At 37.6% G+C, this 19,822-nt stretch overlaps 1 protein-coding gene across 13 annotated transcripts in view; it reads right to left on the bottom strand.

Annotated features, from left to right (window-relative positions):
• PEX5L (peroxisomal biogenesis factor 5 like) overlaps window positions 1–19,822 on the bottom strand; it is a 108,330-nt gene that overhangs the window by 34,683 nt on the left and 53,825 nt on the right. For 5 of the 13 annotated variants that reach the window (XM_042042471.1, XM_042042481.1, XM_042042474.1 and 2 more), the window contains 3 exons: window positions 7,654–7,719; window positions 5,747–5,851; window positions 4,403–4,441 (listed from right to left, as the gene is read on the bottom strand). The exons of 2 other annotated variants lie outside the window; for them this stretch is intronic. In XM_042042471.1, coding sequence (XP_041898405.1) covers window positions 4,403–4,441; window positions 5,747–5,851; window positions 7,654–7,719 — 210 coding nt within the window. The remainder of the gene's footprint in view (window positions 1–4,402; window positions 4,442–5,746; window positions 5,852–7,653; window positions 7,720–19,822) is intronic. 6 more of the 13 variants (XM_042042472.1, XM_042042476.1, XM_042042479.1 and 3 more) reach the window with 3 other exon arrangements.

Here is a 19,822-nt window from a genome sequence, read left to right as displayed (position 1 = left end):
CGCCTGCATGCTCCACGCACTTTCTTAAGTTACAGGAAGGTGTTATCTAAAATGGAGTGCCTCCTCCTCCTGGGTGTTAGAAGATTTCATTGCTCATTTGGCCATGAGTTTTCTTTGTGGTGTTACCTGGTGATTTCTGTTTTAGCCTCTCCCCTCCCCATACCATTATCTAGGCTGAAGATCTACAACAGGGATCAAAGACAACATTTTGTCATCACCACAGATAATTTGAGATCATTGCTGTTTCTTTGCATATGGGCTGTAACTGCTTGAAAAGCACATGGATTTTTTTTGTCCTTTCTGTGGATTTTTCTTCTCAAACTATGTTCTGTAGCATATCTAGAGTCAGGCTATGGTTTTGGATGTGCTACTGTGCTGATCACAGGAATCACTTGGCCTTTCCCTTTAGGAATCTGTCATGGAATGTCTGGCTGCTTTGGGATGTTTTCAGCAAACTGAAGAGCTTGAAACCCATAAGCTGTTTGTGAACTGCAATTCAATAGAACACTTTCACTGAAAAACCAGCAAGTTCAGTGAATCTAGAACAGTAGCTCATGGTTTGCAACTCTTCATCAGGACAGTATATTCATACCCAGAGTATTCATGAATGAAGAGCCAAGAAGTTTCTGAAAAGTAACTCCTATTAATTAATATAAAAACCAGAGCTAAACTGGTATATTATATTATTCACAAAAAAGTTTGTCCAATCTTTCTGTCCTTAAGGAATAGTAAGGCATTTTACAATGTATGAAACAGTATGGTTAATTTTTTTACTTTATTAAAAATATGACACCATCAATTCCCATGATAATTTCAAATTAAAACTGTTATTTCATGGAAAAATGTATTTAATTTATGTGACAGAGAAATCTACATAACTTTAGGAAAGCAGCCAATTTATGACTTTTAAGTATATTGTCAAGGCAATTTTATTGTACTCATGAGAGTATTTCTGCTGAAATTATGCATATGGCCCTAAAAGCAATACGTGTTGAACAATATTTAATTTAGAGGTAAAGAACCAATTAATATTTGTACTACTAAGCATGCATTTATTCATTTTTTTATTTCATTTTTTTTGTTCTTCATGTATTTACCCTGTCCTAATAATAGATGAAAAAGAGCTATCAGTAGGACTTAGGTTGTGTCCCCTGACAAACTACTCAAAGCTTTTATAATAAATCAGATTTGAGATGTATAGAACATACTGCCTATGAATTTATCATTAATCCTTTAAAAAGAATCAAAAAATAGGATCTCAAGCCTAGTTAACCCAACATCAGTGAGGAAGTCGCTACTGTTTTTAGAGGGCAGATTGGAATGTACAACGAATTCAATCCAGACTTTGATAATGACAATAATTCAAACTGGCATGATTTTTGTCTTTTTAACCTGAATGTATTCCACTTAGTTAAAATGCAGTGAATTCTGGTTTATGTTTGTGTGAAAGAGAAGGGAAGCTAGTTACATCCACTGGAACATCCCACCATTCTGTTATGATGTTACTGAGAAAACATTTATGGAGTGGGCTGGAAGTCAGTGCAAGCCTAATGCTAAGAAGCTTAGAATGAACATGATTGATTCAAATGGGACTGTTAACTTTATATGGAAAAGTGTGATTATGCAATCAAATTCATGTAGTGAGCCCTTGATACACACATCAGAAAATCTACTAACAACATTGGGAGCTGAATATTAGCTATCTTTAATCTGTTTCCCTTATAAAATTGAATGGGAGCATTTAAAAACCTCCTGTTAGAGATTATAAAAAAACCCCTAAACAACCCACCAAAACCCACAAAAAAGCACCAGAACAAAACAAATATAAAAAAAGCCTAACAAAGCAAGCAAAAAAAGAAAACTAAACCTAAGCAAAAACACACCACCACCACCAAAATAAGTAAACACATACATACATACATACATACAAACATATATAAAAGCAAATGAAAACCAAAACAGTGGAATTTAGGCAGTGGAAATGTTTGAGTATTTTATTCACAAGCCCTTAAGCAAATTTAAATGTGCTTAGATCAACTAAGTGTTGGCATGCAAATGAAGTTCACTTAAAAAATAATAGTTCCTACTCTGAATACTAACTAATACCTTAAAGACCATAAAAAAGCCTTAAGCATCTGGTGGAGTTAATTGGGGTGTAGTCACGCAACATATCTCTTTTTCTGACGTGTGCTGTAGCCTGCATTTTTCACAGGGGAGGACGAATTTCAGCATGTTTCTTATAATGTAATTCCAGCTTTTTAAATTTCTTCTTTCCAATTCAAATTCTAAACCCTAAGTGTTCTGTAGGTTAACTTCTTAAATTATAAGTGCTCGAGATCAAAACTGCTCTGAGCAACGTCTGTGTGGGTCCTGTAAATTCTAAGTAGGCAGCTCCTGTATTTTTCAGTCACAAGCAGAAGTGGGGAATAGCTTTCAAGATATATTTTGCATTTCTTTTTCCTATTGGTGAAGTTTTCATGGAGTCCCATTTCTGTTCCATATAACTCCAGAGTATATTTGCCACAGGATTGTCATGGATGTCAATCCCTCCCTGCAGTTCTTCTTTATTTCTGTTATCTTTATAGGGATCCTATCATGAGTAGCAGCTTTCCAACTCGTGTGCTCTGATAAGGAATCTAAATTAGGTGTGATGGACCTGGGACAAATAACTCCTGTGACACTGTGAGATTCCTTTTGTTTTTGCTGGCAAAGCACTTAAGCTTTTTTACTGCTCAATAAAGCAGTTAATCATATTTTAAAGTATAAGTCTGGGTTGAAGAATGTGATTGAATCAGATCCTTTGAAGTTCACTGACCTGTAGAAAATTGGGAATTTCATAGCTGACTGCACAATTAAACTTTGACTTCAGGGCATATTTAGGTTTAAATTTCTCATTAGAAAGTAATTCTGAAGCAAGGTTTTTTTCTCCTGACAAATGCAAAAAAGCTGTGAAGAGGTTAAACAAAAATTTTATTTTGCAATTAAAACCAAATTTATGCATGATTTTTCTCATTTATTTCTCTGCTTCAGGTAGAAGTAATTGGTTCATAGCTCAATATCCAGTTAATCTTTGAACCTTCAGCAAGCTTTCTTACACATTTTCTAGGTTTTATTCATATGAAAAAAATACCTTTTTTTCATTTGTCCCAGTCTCTTATGAATTATCTTTTAAAAGATAAAGGGAGACAGCAACATGGATAGAGTTATATTCTGCAAAATCCTGTTAAAACTGAAAGATCACTCTCTGGATGCTTAAAGTATTAAATTTGGCAGCTACTGAATCCTTTTTCACACTAGTAAGTGTAAAGAAAGTGACTTTTATGGAAGGTAATTGAGACAGAAAGACTGGATTACAAAAAATAAATACCGAAAGGTCTATTCAATTACCAGGAATACCCCTCTGCTTACTGTAGTACATTCATTACTGCTGGAATGGTGATTGAGATTCCCAGTTGCCATCTACTGCCACTGCCCCACAGGAGTCTGCAGTACTTTTTTGGTTCATGTTATTTGAAAATTTGCCTCCAGATCTGATGATATAAAATAATCCAGGAATTGGAAACTTCATTTAAATTTAATTCACAGTATTTATGTCAAAAGACAGGTGTCATATTTTACAAGCTGGGCTTTGCTAGGAGCATTACAATAAAATGTGACTATTTATCTGTCTTGTTCTGTGCTGGATAGGTTTTTAACATTTTACAGAGGAAGAGAGCAAAGAGACACATTTTAAAATACAAACTCAGGGGCCTATGTACATTATCACTATCAAAAAGAGGTTTTAGAGACTCTTCTTTATGTATCAGATTCCAGTTATGCTTCCTGTGGAGTCTGTGTCCACAGTCAGACATAATTAATCCTCCATTCATCAAGGATTTTGGAAATGGGAGATTTTACTTTTTTTTCTCTAAGAAAAGCCAGTGCTCCTCTGTCTGGGCTTGATCCTTGAATTTCACTTGCAGGTTTTTTGCTTAGGTGGCTGTGATGTTGGAGCAGCAGAGATACCCAATGTACTTAATTCTTCCTGCGATGTGGATCTGCCCACACTGGGTTTGGTGGTGGTGAGAACTTTGGAAAGACCAGACTTTATTCTCCTGACCCATCTGTCTTGGGAAGTTTGCAGTCAATTTGGAACTTGTTCCACCCTGTGAGCAGCAACCACATCCATCTGTTTCATCATGTAAAGAGCAGAGACAGACGCTGGGATGGGGATGGTTGACACAGCAGAGCACTATCCTGCATGGATGGTTGGGATGAGGGGTTCACATGGACACACTGCAGTGACAGCATCTCAAACCAACACTTCAGCCAGACAGTTAGGGGACAAATGACGTATGCAACGTGGTCGTACAGCTGCACATCACACATACATGATGCAGAGATGGCTATGGAAAATACTCACTTTTTCACTTGATTCTGCTTCCTTTTGGCTTCTGCACCCCTTTGGTGCATAGCAGGGAAGTAGGTATTTGTGTTTAGTGGAAGAAATTACACTGACTAACAGACACAAGCATTTTACTCATAAATTTATCATAGACTATTGCTGAGGAGACTGACAGACAGCCACTACAAATGGTGAGTTAAACATTTAATGAACCCAGGCTGAACTCCTGGCCCTGTTGAAGCCAATGGAAGTTTTGCATGTCAATTTTTTTTGGGCGCAGTGAAGTTTTAAAGGGGGCAGCATTTTATGTGGGTTTCTAATTGTTTGTTAATCACTAAGTAGAAAATCAGAAATGATGCCTTAAACAGAGCATGTTTTTCCTCTGTGCAGTTTCTTCATAGACATTGGAGTTCACCATGAACAAAACCTGGTGTTCAACAGGGGCTGAGGAGGAAGTGCCAGACCTGGTTTCCAAATTAGTAGATGGTATTTCTAGAATGTGTATTAGTGCAGCACATCTGCGACGCTCTGCTAGAGAAGTACGTGCTGGTGTGTGTGCATCTTAGAACTTTCTAAAGCACAGCGGCTGTTATCCTAAATCATGAGGGGAATAAAATAGGACTGTGGATTTTGCTTAAGGCTCTCACATAAAACAACTTCCAGCAATTTCCATTCCTGATGAGCTGGAAGTATTTGTGTGCAGTAAATATCGGCAGGAAACTAAATGCACTTGCCTGGGGAACAAATTCATGTACGTGAGCAACATGAGGGAATAAAATCCACTCTTGTAACAAGAGTGCTGTGATTTACAGTTGTGTTCAGCCACTGTCTTCAAGAAACTAATGGAACCACCTTGGCAACTCCAAGGTATGTGTAAGGTTTAGTGTGGGGACATACGTCCTTCCTTCAACTGAAGGTGTAGAAATGAAAGCAATGAGATGTGCAAAGTCACATATTCTGATCCAGACCAGGAGCAGAGCCCCAGTGAGAGCTTAGGAGTGGGATCTGAGATATTGGAAATGACACTAATGTGAACTGGTTGTTTCTTATTTTACTATGCGCCAATGGGAATATTTCATATATGAATTGCAGATGAGTATTTATGGCAGGACAATTGATGGCATGAGTTAGAACCAAGATTTTAAACTAGCTTTAAACAACTTTCTGGTTACTGAACTGGGGAGTAAAATGCATTTTCGTTTAAATTTTCATGTCAAAACATCTAAAGCCCCATTATTTACCCCAGGCTACTTCCCCCCTCAGTGAAGCACTGGGATGCCACTGGCGCGGGATGGGTCACCCAGTGGGGCTGGGGACTCGCGCAGCGCCCGCGGCCCCCTCAGAGCCCCGCGCTCCGCCCACCTGGGATGCCACAGTGAGGAGGGGCTTTTCTTCTGCAGACTCCTCCCTCGGAATCTCCTTCATCACCATGGCCACAGCCTTATCGGCTGCCCTAGCGCCTTTGCCCTACAACAGCGAAACCAACAATGGCGCCAAGTCAGCAGCGGGCTCCGACCGCCTCCCGCGCACGCGCACCCGACCCAGCCCGGCGGGACGCCGGCCGCGCCTGCGTCTGGAAGCGAAGCTTGGTTGGAAGCAGAACACACACACACTGTTTAAAAATAGTAATAATAATAATGATACAACAAATGGTCCGTCAACCCAATGGTTAAGGAGGCAGTTGGGGTCTAGCCGTGGTCTGGTGGCTCGTTAGAGTTGCCCCAATGAAGTCAACAGGAATCCGGCATTTTCCTGCTGGGCCAAGGCCTGCTGGAATTTCCCCCAATGCCAACCTTCTGCAGGATAGGATCCTGCAAGGATCCTGCAAGGATCCTGCAAGGACTGAAGGATCAGCCCCTTGATTTAATTTTATTTATCCAAAAGTTTATATCCAAAATACCTCTTTGTGGGCTTTTTGTCATTTTGTTTTTCTTAAAATAGCGTCACGCAGAGTTTTCAAATAAAGCACAGCTCCTTGTTGTTCACTGAGGCAAACTCTCCCTGATATTTGAATGTATAATCTGGACCTACAGAGTTTATAGCTCTAGTAACATTCTAAAAAGCAATTTACATCATATAAACCGTCTAGGTTTTTGCTAACAGAACATACGGAGCCAAATTCTGCCATCGCAGGCATTGCTACAGCTCTCCCCAAAATGATAATTGGTGTTGAACTTACTGTACGGATTTTTTTTTTTAAACGTCACTTTTCTTAAAATTCACTTGATACATTGTAAATATTCTGGACAAAGTTAAGATATTTTAACATTATTTTATAAACAATAGCCAAACAAAAAGTGCACCAACATTATGTGCCATGCTGTTTGATGCCATTCTTTTTATTTAATGAGGGTCTTTATCATCTTGAATTCACATGGGTTTCTGTATCTTGATCTTTGGTCTTCTTTTGATCTCTGCCTCTTGCAAGAGACAGAGAAAGTTGGAGCTTACACATAAAGCATTGCAGCAGAGCTGTGTTATGCCAGTGACCCTGGGCAGGTCCTTATTATTATACTTTAAAAAGCTCCCATTGATTTCCATGGAAGTTTTAGCTGTGCAAGGACTGCAGGATCTGGCTCCATAAAAGAAGTATTTTACACTGGACTTAAATATATTTAAATCCTTAAAAGTCTATTAACAGAAGGGGTTCTTTACTAAGACATCATATACAAGAATTACCTTCACTAGCAGTGTATTCTGTGTCAAGTAAACCCCCACTATTGCTTATACTGAACTACAGATTGTTTCAGGAACATTTCATCAATTGCAGGTAAAACCATTACGTTCTATTGCAGCTTCTAAACGGATTTTATTACTGGTCAGGTCAATATTAGATTAGCTTGCTTGTGCAACACATCACATATACCCTACAGAGAGTTCTTTGCATGCTGCAAGAAATTCTCAGAGCAGAAGTGTCATAAATGATAAGCATGCTGGATTTGTGATGCCTTTGATATCCAAAGAACTGCAAAGTCATTGTAAAATTAAATATATTAAATTCAATGTAATTATATTTAATTGGTAAGCATATCAAAGGTTCTGGGCCAATTACGTGTTTGTTCATGATTCATATGACATATTCCAGGTCTATGAAGCTTGTTTTCAGTATGACACATGAGCTATCATTAGCTAGCACTAATAGCATGCTACTGGTCTTTAGAAAATGTAGTCCTTTTGTGCTGAGTTCTAGAACAAAATCGTTTATCAACTAGGAAGGATGCATTGGAAGGCATGCAGTGCTTTTTATTTCTTGCAGAGTAAAAACCCACCAAAGCAAAGGTCAGGTCACTTTTTTGAAGACAGAGCCACTTTTTCTTCAAGGTTTCACCTACTGCCTGAAAAGAGTCATGATACTCATATTAGTGCCTGCTGTTCATCCTCCACACACGTAACTGCAAAGCCCTGGGAGTGGCTGACACCAAATATAAAATCTTTCTCACCAGTTTAAAGTGGCCATGCTACAATGGAGAAAAGCAACCCAAATGATACCTGTGTCCTATTTTGAATGAGCAGACTTTGTATATTTGCTAAGCAAAGCAAGCGGTTTGATGGTACTTTTTTTAAAGTTAGATCTTTAACTTTCCTACAAGACTGTGTGTAAGTCAGGTTGACATTTCTGGCTGCTCAGCCTATGGTATGTAAAACATTTTGAAACTAGAAGTTGGTAGCAATTTCCTGGGTACCAAAGAGAAAGGCAATGCAGTGGGATAGCTTAAATTGTCAGATTCTGCTGGAGAGGTACACAGGGGAGCAATCCACTGGAAAATGCAGCTTTTTATTCTGTTGACTAGAAATTAATATTATTGTCCTATGTAAGGTAGATAAGCTTGAAAATTTTGGTCTCTCTTCCCTGTAGTGAACACTATGTAGCCAATACTCACCCATGAAGCAATTAGGCAGAAGAACTGGAGACACATAAAACCAGTTTTTCTATGGTCAGGATAACCTTGTTAGTGTTCTGAACTGCAGCTGAAATGAAAATCTCCAGCACATTTATTACACTAACCATTGAAGAATTATTATTTTTTTAAGGTGCTATTTACTTGGCCTCCTTCAACACTAAGTGTTGCTTCTTAGCAAGCCAAAGTGCTGTGTAAATTTACCTGGTACAGCAGTTTATTGCTCAAACCCCGTAATTCTGTAACAGCTAATTTTACACTTGCCAGGACTTAAAAATGAAGAGTTTGTTGGTAGTGGAGGGTTGCAAGGTAAGTTACTTTCTCATGCAGACCACAGTTTAACAATTTAGTAAATAAATTTCATCATTCCCTATTGGTTTGCAATATAGAAATGGAAACATTTGTGATGTAGAACATGACAGCCCATGTACACATAATGACAAACATTAATTGATGAAGGAAAAAATGCATTATTTGTATAAATGGAACATACTGCTTTGAGAAAAAATGAAAAATGTGTCAATATTTCATTATTTGCTACATTAAAAAAATGCAACAGTTCCTTTAGGTAACATCTCCAAAGCAAAATAAGGAGTAGAGTTCAGAGTATTCCCCTGATGCTAAATATTTATGATAGATTGGGTTCAAAACTTAATAACAATTTCTCTAGGCTTATCTTTTGGGATCAGATAATGGATAGTAATAGACATTTCCATAGCAGTATGCTGATTTAGCAGGATTTTGTAGGGAAATATTTTTTTTCTGCTGCTGTTTCTGAATAGTTTCAAATTAAATTTTGTACAAGTCACACTACTTAGATGTGGTACTTAGTAATGACTATTTAATTAAATTACTGTAAGAGCATATTAACGTAAATTTCTAGGGCAGCATAAAGTTGATTTTTTTTAAAATAAGTGATGCATATACCTTTGTAACCATGCTCATGTATGACAAATATTTAAGTACTTGGGACCAACTGATGACCTTCAGGTCCTGATGACAGATCAGAATGAACACATGGTCACACTTGAAACATTACTATTTAGTGCAATACTACATAATTCTGTAATTATTTTCCTCATTACAGTGATTTGAAAATTTGTTCTTGCATATGAAAAGCCAACAGCCAGTGCTTTGTAAATGTTTAACATTTTGACAACAGTATTTAAATGATGATTAATTGCAGAAATTCTTTGTTGTCATCTATGCAATAAAAGGATTTTATCTAAAACTATTTCATAATTAGAAGTTTGCTTTTGACAAATATTTAAGGTACTTGATTCCCTAATTCACTTTTCAGGAATATTTATAGCACTTGTTCTTGTGGGAAAGTAAGCAGAAAGAAATGGAGAGATCAGATTTTTCTTTTTTATTTTAGTATGTATACACAGAGAAGGTATTCCTTCTTTACACAGACCTGTGCTGTTCCATTTATTTTCCAAAGAGCCTACTGAGCTGTTTCAGCTTTATTTGGCACACTACAATGCACTGCTGTTCACTGAGCTATGGGAAATCATCTCAACATGGGCATGTTTAAATTTAAACTTCTATAAAATAGAAGTTTTAAGACAGCTTTCCCTATAAAGGAATTTGATAGATAAAAGATGGATCTTCGGGCAGTGCTGGTACAGGTATGACAGGATTTCTGGTTTCATGGGCATCTTCCTTTCTAGCTGAGGAGAAACAGAGTAACACCTCACTGTATTTATGAATGCAATGCCAAAAAATATGGCCAGCTGTCCTGACCTTTCCCACTTGGTTATTGAATTGAAGTGTTTAAAAACAAAATAACAACAAAAACCAGTTCAGAACATTTTGAAGTACCGAACTGCTCTTAAAATATCTTTATAGGTTGGGAGGGCCTTTGCAAAGCAAACTTTACGAGAGATGCATTAGCGAGAACTCTCACTTTTAGCGGCTGTTGTCCTCCTGTGTTGGGAGAAAGAACAGGGAGAGCTGCTGAACGTGTTGAATTTGGGAGGCTTGGCTGCTCTCCAGATCCTCCAGCAGCTGATGTATTAGAGTACCAGCTAAGCAGCCTATTCAAAATGGCTTTATGCTCCATAAATCTTCCTGTTTTGTGCAACTTAAAAATAAAAACGAAGGGGAAAACTTGGCTTTATTTTTTTAAATTATGCAACACCAAGATTTTTACCTCTCAAAATGAGCACACAGAGCTATGCAATGGTACCATGGGAGTTCCAGTGTCCACAATACAACTGTGAGCTCTTGTCTTACATAGGATCTGTTTATTATTTCAATTTTTTCCCCTCTCAGGCATTTATGTTCATGTTTTCTACAAAAGTATTTCTTTTCATCTATACTTTTCTACCTTTTTCTAGTAGTGTTATATCTTGCATTTTATATATAATTAAAAATAATGAGAAAACATATAGTGAGGCAGTTTTATCGACCAATACAAGATTGATATTTAAACAGAAAATTCTGTTTCATCAAAGCTCATGGTAGTTTTTTATTACGAGCCTAATGAAGTCAGGTTTATATCTATGATAAATGAGAACACAACTCATTTAGGCAGTGCCCATTTGGCCGTGGTGAGGAAACGTGAATGAGCTCTCAGTCCTGAACTGGAAGCAGCATCATCAGGGTAGACCAGCTTTCAGAACCTGAGCTACTATTTTGATATTGTGTTTGCATCCTTTGGAACCTCTTGTCAAGCTCTCTGTTAGTGATTACCCAAACTCTTTTGACTCGTGACCTTCTGTAGTTCATTCTTACAAGATTATTATGAAATACAGACAGAGTTTGCTACAGACAAGGAAGCAGCTACAAGAAGGTTTGCCCAAGAAGTAATTTACAGTAAAGCAACTAAGTCCACATTGGCTGAGTTCACAGTGTTCTACTCCTCTTTCATTCCCTTCCTCATTTTTTCATCCTTATGTTGATGGAAAAACAGATTTCAGTGTTAATATGGGAAGACTTTACTGCGTACAAGAAAAATGGCAAAGAAAGAGACAAAAACTGATAAAAGGCAATCAGCACAAATATTCACATTTACCCTCACTGGGTTGTGTCTTATATCCATTTAAATGTCGTTAGGGTGGTTAAATTGCATTCCAGCTTGAGAAGCATTTGCATTGAAATGGCACTGTAAGGTTTTCTGTTTATTGACTCTCAGTAACTGTTGCATCACGTTTGCTCCCTTGAGAAGCTGTCTCAGTCTGAAGGCTATAGATACATTCCCAAAGCCAAGGGGGACAGCTTCCAAAGCATCTCTGGTGGAAGCTCTGCAAGACCCATTTTATTCTCAAGAACTTGTGCAAAGTTACTGTACTTAACACATCTAAATGCAAATTATGACTGGAAATGAATAAACAATTCTGTGAAATCTAACTCATTCTCTATAAGCTAGTATGAATCCTGCAGGCTAACAGGAGGAGGAGGATGAGAAATAAGTTTTTTTTTCCCCTCTTAAGTCAAAAGGTTTGGAGTATACATAGGGAATGTATATTTTGAGCAAGATAACAACACTCTGTAATGGTGGAACAATACTGACGATTTAACTGTAAATAGTAAACCCAGTTGGGAATATAGAGCAGGGTTGGTAAGAAGAAGGAGGTCTGGGACAGAACTAACTATTTAGAGGTTGTTTAAGGTTCTGATCCTTTTATGTACGAGTTATATAATGTATCTCCTTGTGATAGAAGGCTTGGGGGAGAGGTTTTGCAGTCCTTTCTTTCTTTGCAATTGTCATCTTTTAATAAGTCCATTGTGAATATATAGCAACTATTTTTTAGCACTTATTTGATTGACTTCTTAATGATTTGGAATTGCATTACCGAAGGGATGAGTCCTTTGACTGCACAATGGTATATGACTTGAAAAATCTTAGGGAATAGCTGCAGGATTTCCTTCATCTCTGCTTAGTCTGTGTCAAGGAACTTTGTGAAATCACTGGATTTAGCAGCTGGGAATTTCAGATTTGTTTGGTAGTCTTCAGCAGAGAATTAATACGGAAGTATTTTCTCCCCCTTAATTTCAGTTCCTTTCATGTTGACTTCAGTGTCATGAGCCCCAATCATAACATATGCATAGCAACAGAATTACTTGCTATTGGTTGCTATATTGCCATGATAATGCATGTGCTGAATTAGAATAAGAGATTCCCCTGGTACAAGTTCAAGTGAAATTCCAGGAGATCAGATCACTTTCAAAATAAACAATTGATGACTAATGTGCTGTCTGTTGTTTAAGTGTGCGTTTACTGCCCACATGATGTGTAAATGATGGATTTTGCTCCCTCATTTCCTCCCAGCTCATGATGTTACTGTTCTTTGAAGAGGTAGGGGTTCCTCACCTCCTGCTACACAATTGTTATGGTTTTGTTTCATGAAACATTAAGAGAACTCAGACAAACTCTGCACTCTGTTTAGGAAAAGCAATGAAATAAACTGAGAGGAGGTGGTATTTTATGTGGAAAAATCAGTGGCTTATCAGTGAGCAGGAATACGGGATAGTCTTTGTAGGAAATGCAGAATATAAAACATTGTTCTGAGTTAACTGGAACAGGCAAGCTGTTACAAGGCAGCTGCTTCTGAGCCTGTCTTATAGAAACTCTTTTATAGGTGTAGCAGTAGGGTAACCCTCAGTGAAATTAACAGCTGTTCTTATTTAACCTCACATAATGGCTTGAGCTACAAAGCTCAAGGCAAGCATTTAACTTTTTGCATGCTTGTCACAAATATTTATAGATGTTTGGAATTTTGCTTTTGACAGTTTTGCTTGGATCTGCTTTCATATTATCTTTGTGTTTAACTCCATCACTGTGAGAGAGGTTTTGTACTCCCAGTTGTGCTGTCCTAAGAGTCAAAACATTTATTTATTGATATTAGTATAGCAAAGGCAGTGTTGACCAGAGCAAAATATGGAGTGAGTCATGGCATAGCTTAAAACTTCCTGTTCATTCAAAGAAAAAAAAGAAAAAAACCCCAGACAAATGCAGCTGTTTCCAGAAGCTGTTGTGCCTTAGCTGTTGTATCTTGATATCACTAAAGTTTCTCAATAATAAAATGCACGTGGATGTGGCAACATAGAAGTATTTTGGCCTCATGCAGAAGGTGATATTCAAGTACTTTGAAGGAGTCTGCCTTCAATTCCAGAGAAAAAAATGGGTGATCTTTGGGATGAGGTGAGTCTATGGTTGTCTCTTTTATTACATCTTCACTTGCAATCAATGAGGCTCAGAAAAGTGTATGATGATGCTTTATGTGTAAAAGAAAACTGGAAGTATAACTGTGTCTGGAATATGATGCAAGTTCTTTTTTAAAAGAAAATTACACAGGTTCTGATGTCAAAATTGTACAATCTGTGCTCTACCTGCCTGGAACATAGAAGAAATGTGTATTTTTTCCAGTGTTTGCAGACTTTGTTGTTCTTGTTCCAGATATCGTTATTAAATCCTGCACTTCACAGCTGTACACCTGTGTAGCCAGAAAAGGAATTAGGTCCCATTAGCCCCATATTTTTGTTAGTGGAGCCTTTTTCTAGATTGGGCAGACACTCATCAGACATTTAGAATGAGAAAAAGACAGTCAAAGGAATAAATGCAATTTAAAAAATAAAGAATTCTCTGACAGAGTTAGAAAAAGGCTCTGAAAGCATAATATTCTGATCATATCCTACAGATACAATTCTGTGAGAGTTTTAAGATCATTTTAAAGTTCTGAAACTGTGGTTTTCTGCACAGAAAAGAACTGGCACTCCTCTAAAGAATACAACAGAAATGTTTCTTAAAACTATTGGAGGGACATAAGAGTTGCCTGTTGCTTCCTCTTGTTTTGCATTACCAGATTAAGAGTCCAAATTGCTTATTTTCATAGTCAAGGTTTTACTCTTATTTTGAAAGTCCTTAAGGAAGGTATTGTTTAGCAAAGGTGGAATTATGTTGAATAAGGGTGACTGTTCAGATGACCTGTTATTTCAGAATCAGATAAAATTTTGCATACTGTTTTGAAAAATGAGGTATGTATCTAAATAAATGAATTGGTATATGTCTTTTACTAGATACCTAATCTCAGAACTATTTAAAATTTGTATTAGTCCTTAAATTCCTTATTTTGATTGTTCTGGTTTTGTTTATGAAGGATGACAGCTTGGGCACTGAAGACAGTTTGTAATGCATTGTGACCCCTATTAACTCTTATTGAAGATTAGGATGAAAATCTCAGGATTTGAGTTCTATAAATATGGGGTAAACATTATGTGATCAAAATTCATGTCCTCAGTTTAATGTTTTCATACAGATTCTTTCATGGTTTGTGTATAATCACACAAGATTTAATTCTGTTTAGGATTTTTGTTTTTCTTTGGCTTGCTTGTTAAACACCTTGCTCAAAGGCTATTAAAAACAATGAAAGTTTTTATAACCACGAAATGCTGAAATATTTTTAATTCCACCATAACAATGTATGTGATTCTACCATGTAAAAGGATAGAAAGATGGTGAGGCAGAGAATTAATGGAACAAAAAAGTAACAAAGAGCAGCTGGAGGTTTGTGATTGGGTTTGTTTTGAAGCAGATTGATGTTACCTTCTCATCATCTGTAATCAGACATGTACATATTAAATAGTGAAAACGTATCATACTATGTGGCAGGTTTGAAAACAACAGATCAGGATAGTTTATGATTGAAATATACTTTTAGGACTTATTTACTTGACCTATAAGAGTTCTCTCCAATCACTGTTCTAAATTCTGCCAGGGTAAATTTAGCCCTTCCTGTAATACAAACATTTGATTCCCATCATAATAAAAACACTTGATACCCTTGAATTTATTATGTAGTTTTTTTGCTAAAACCTTAAGGTTTGAGTCCTTTCTAGACTGAATGGTGTCAAAGTAGAACTCTTCTAGCACTTTGGTCATAAATGGTCTTTATGCTGTATCCTTGACCCAAAATTCATTCCGAGTCTCTTGTGCTGTGTGGTCTTCACAACAAAGTGTTCAGAATCTGAGTGTACTTACCTCCAGAATAAAACCCTATTTTTAACCTGTATAGTAGAGTATGTTTACCCCCTTATTTTTAATCCCTAAAAAGAGTAGATTGTCACTTATCAGACAATGGCAATAGAGCTGGAATAACAGTGTGGCTGCAAAATAACTTAATGTCCCTGACCTAGACATGGCCTCTGCATGCACTTTCAGCTTCAGAATGATCTCATCTGAAGTACTAAAGTATGTTAATGCTCCAAAAGCAGCATTAACAGCATCATATAAAAGCAGCATTAGCAGCATCATATAAACCCATTTAGAGAGGATTATGCTACTGTCCCTTCATTTACACAGTTTGGAAGCCTTCAGGGAGAAATTCTTAAAACTGAGGTACTATGAGTGTGCTCTTAAAAGATGTTCCTAATTCTCTGATGTGTACTGTTAGTGTGGAGAATGGACCTTTCTACTCTAATATTGCAAATACATTGTAATTACAAACATGAAAATGAAAAAACAAAAAGTAGCTGCATTAGTAGATAATTACTTCTAGACCTAATCAGAAGTTCAGCTGCCTTGGACAACTAAAAATTCATTCTTAGCAAAGAATCATAGGATGATTTGGGTTGGAAGGGATCTTAAAGACCATCCAGTTCCAACCCCCTGCCACGGGCAGGGACACCTTCCACTAGAGCAGATTGCTCAGAATCCCATCTGGCCTGGTCTTCTATCTTTACTGTTTAAGGTAATTTTTTATCAGTTACATTTATATAAATTGGCTCTTTTGTGAATATTTGCAAGTGTTCTATACTCTTTTTTGCTTCGGTAGATTTAATTTCATTTTTATATCAATGACAGTGATTAGCACTTGGCCTGTTCGACAAGGAGCTGAAAGCAACAACTCTATTTCTGATAGCCAGCACATCACTGATATCAGATATTCTCTGTACTGTTCTGCTTGAATAGGCATTCACCCTTTCCTATAGAATTTTTTTAACCTATTTTATTTATTTTTGCATACTTATGAAGTGAAAAGCATCTACTGAAGAAAAAAAAGAAAATTATGTACTTATTCACTCACTTTATACACACTTTTAAAATGTATGCTTTAAGAGTGTATAATGTTTATAAAGTGCACAGTGTTTTGCAGTCCACTTGTGTTTAGGTTGGCAGGTTCCTCATTAGGGAATCAAGTTCTCTCGTTTTGTTTCTGTAATTCAACAGAATCACAAAATTCAGTTGTTAATTACCAGTTTGAGGATGTCTGCAGTGTAATTAAAAAGGTGGTGAGTCCACACTTTTTACAGCAGCTTAGTTTGGCTGCTAGCTGTAGCAATTCTGTTTAATAAAAACTCTGTGGGTATCTACAGCATGGTATCTGTGACCAAGTACTAAAAGCAGCTGGTAACAGCAAATGGCTCTTACGGAGAAATTCTTAATTCTCAAAACATCTTAATTAAGATTTCGTAGGCAAAAAAAAATTTGCTAAATCATCAGTTATATTTTCCAAGCTTCCATTGCAATTACTGTCTTGGGATGTAAAGGATGCTACTTGCATTTCAAAACTGGCTTCTGGTAGATACAAACCCCCTTGGATGTACAGTTGCTCCAGTTAATGGATTGTGCCTCTTCAGCTGGGATGTCAAATCTAGCACCAGTGTGTCCTGTGTAGTTAAAGCCAAACTATATCTCCCCCCCAGTCCAGGGCACAGTGACCTAACGCTGTGGAGGTTAAGTGACCTGACAATAGCATGACAGCCATTGTCAGAAAGATTTCTCCTCAGAGGTTCCATAAAAAAATAAATGTCTCAATCCTGCAGTGCAGTGCTATACTCTGCTGGTGTCTCCTTCCACAAGAACACATTCATTTACCACAGACTGTTCTTGAACATCAAAATCGATCTTGATCAAGTGAAAGAGCATGCCATTTTCCGAATGGCTTGCAGGCAGCCTCAGTAAATGTGCTTTTTATCAGAGAATGATCAGGCTCATAGCTGAGGGAAAGGAGTGCAGCAGCTCGCTCATGTCTGCCACACGTACCAAGGATTAACCCAGGATGTGGCTGACAAACACCTGGAGAGGGCTCGGGTATTTCTGGCACCCCAGGATGGGTGCAGTGGGTGTTATCCTGGGTGTAGAGGAAAAGTTGTGGAGTCTCAAACATATGTACATGTATCAAATATATTGATATATGTATATATCTTTGGTTTTTACTCCCTGAGGAGAGGAACTGAGCCAGCACAGGGAAAGTTTTGCTGCTGTAGTTCTGCAGTAATTCACTATCCTGTCTCTTTTTGTATTTAGGAACCGAGAGTGGCCTTAGATAGCTGCTCTAGTGACACTGCTATGATTGACTGAAATCAGTCTATCAGTCAGCACTCTGAATTTTGTATTCACTGAAACACTCTGCTGCCTCATTTCACTCTGAAAATCTTGTAAATAAGGAAGTTTTATCCCAACTTCACTCTTTCCCATTAAGTGTGAGACACTTGATATTAATGAAACCCCAGTGAAATGATATGAAAGATGGCATAGTCAACTCAGACCGTTAAAAATTACTTGAATAAATACACAGGCATATGCTTAGACTGGCAAGGACTGGAAGGTTTTTTTCAGCCCAGATAGCACGAGCATAATTGAGGAATAAAAGAAGCTGCTGCAGATGGTGATAGCAGTGAGAGGCCCAGTGACATGTGCTTCCACTCCAAGTTTGCTACAGGGGAGTTACTGAGGTAGGATAACGCATCAGAGCAACTGCCAGAATCTCAGGCTCCAAGAAACATGCTTATTAGCTAATTAGATCTGCATATTCATAAGGAGAGTTAATCGAATCACTCCTTCCTATGGGGAGGCGTTCATGAGTCGGAAAGCAAAGTGAGGGATCTGTGTCTTTGTCCCAAGGGATCAGTGCCAGAGAGCATCCACAGAGATGAGGGAATGAGGATTTCCAAGAGTGAGGCAACCAGTGGTACTGGAATGGTGTAGGCACTGCCTGGTCAGGGCGAGGAAGAATTACCTGTAACTAAGTCAATCTCCCAGTAGGATTGGAAGATACTGGTGCTTCCCAGGAAGGGAGGGGGGGTGTTACCTGGGTCACAAGGTGGCCTTGTTTGAAACCCTGCCAAGCTGTGGTTGATCTAAAAGCTGAACTAAGAGTGTCCACAGCAAGACCTGGATTTTTTTTTCCCCTCCTGTTCACACCTTAACATGAAGTGCCTGTGGAGTCATTGGCAGCCAAAAAAAATTCAAGCAACTGATTCCTGGTCAGTGAAGTGGAAAGGATAGCTTGGAGCAATTTTCACACACTCCTTTCTGAATTGCACTGTCCACTCATCAGCTACACTTGAGTTTTTACAGACATTTTGCCTCATTTCGTTAATAGAATAAGTTTCTTTGGTCAGTAACAGTGCCAATGGTTGAAGAGAGTTTGGCTACGATAGACTGAGAACTAATTCTTATATCTTAGTACATGAAAGACCATCTCCTTTCAAATGTTACTGTGTTATCTTGGAAGTGTTGAAAAAAACCCCACTCTTTTTAATGCTCCTGTTCACTGAAAAGCAGAGGAATAACTCCTCATATACCTGCTGAGGCTGTTTCTATTTTCTCCAAAGGGTTTTTTTTGGTGTTGGTGTTTATGTCAAATGCTGACCTTTTATTTCCCTATTGTCTGTGGCAATATAGTTTCACTGTATGTTATTATTTCCATATACGGGCTTTTGAATATATTTTTTTGCACTCTGTAAATATCTTGACATTACCAGAGGCTGTGAGCTTTTAGAAACTCTCTTAAAGATCTGCTTGCAAATGTAAAAATATGCACGTTCCATACACAAAGATCGCTGGAAATGAATCGTTAATTAAAACAAGGCATTGTCTTCTGTGCAAATGTGAGCTTTCTGACAGTAAATGTAGACAAGAGACACACAGAATGAATGCATCAAGTGCTTGCATTTTGTGACTAAATTTGAAATTTCAGTCTGAATTTTCCTGGTTTATTTATGAACCAAAGGCTCTGTGCATGATTAGTTTTCTGTGCACAAGACAAGGATCAAGAACAAAAGATGGTCTTTTGTTTGTCTTGTAGCTGCCTGATTTAGAACTCCTATTACCAAGCATGACTTGTTTATGACTATATCAAGTTAGCCATTTAACTCTAATGTGGAGTATTACAGATACCAGCAGATCAGCAAATTATAGATGGCATTTCAAATTGTTACAAATACTGTGGGAACCAAGAGAAGGAGGACTTTCTTTCCAAGGTTTTTTTGTACCATTAAGTCTTTAAATTTCTGGGCTATGTGATATAGTAATTAGTAATTTCTAGCTTTTGAGGTTATGATATGCCTTGTGCTCACCTTAGCTGACCTCATATATAACAGATATAAAAAATCTTTCCTTGTTTTTTACATCACTTGTATCTTGTAGGGAATATTGTCTAAGACATATATATATATATATATAAATAATTTTGTGGAAGTTGTATTATTCTGCTTGTGAAGTGCTCTAGTGCTGCTCTTAGGTCAGAGGAGCATCTTTGCTGACTCTCTGACCTTTCAGCTTGGAGAAAACCAAGCTCACATTGAGACA

This window comes from Corvus kubaryi, unplaced genomic scaffold (genome assembly GCF_017639235.1).
Source record: "Corvus kubaryi isolate FWS band 111438036 unplaced genomic scaffold, C.kubaryi_AGA036_p1.0 37397, whole genome shotgun sequence".
Lineage (NCBI taxonomy): Eukaryota > Metazoa > Chordata > Aves > Passeriformes > Corvidae > Corvus > Corvus kubaryi.
Note: the sequence above shows the minus strand (reverse complement) of the source record. Positions and strands in the feature narration are given on the sequence as shown.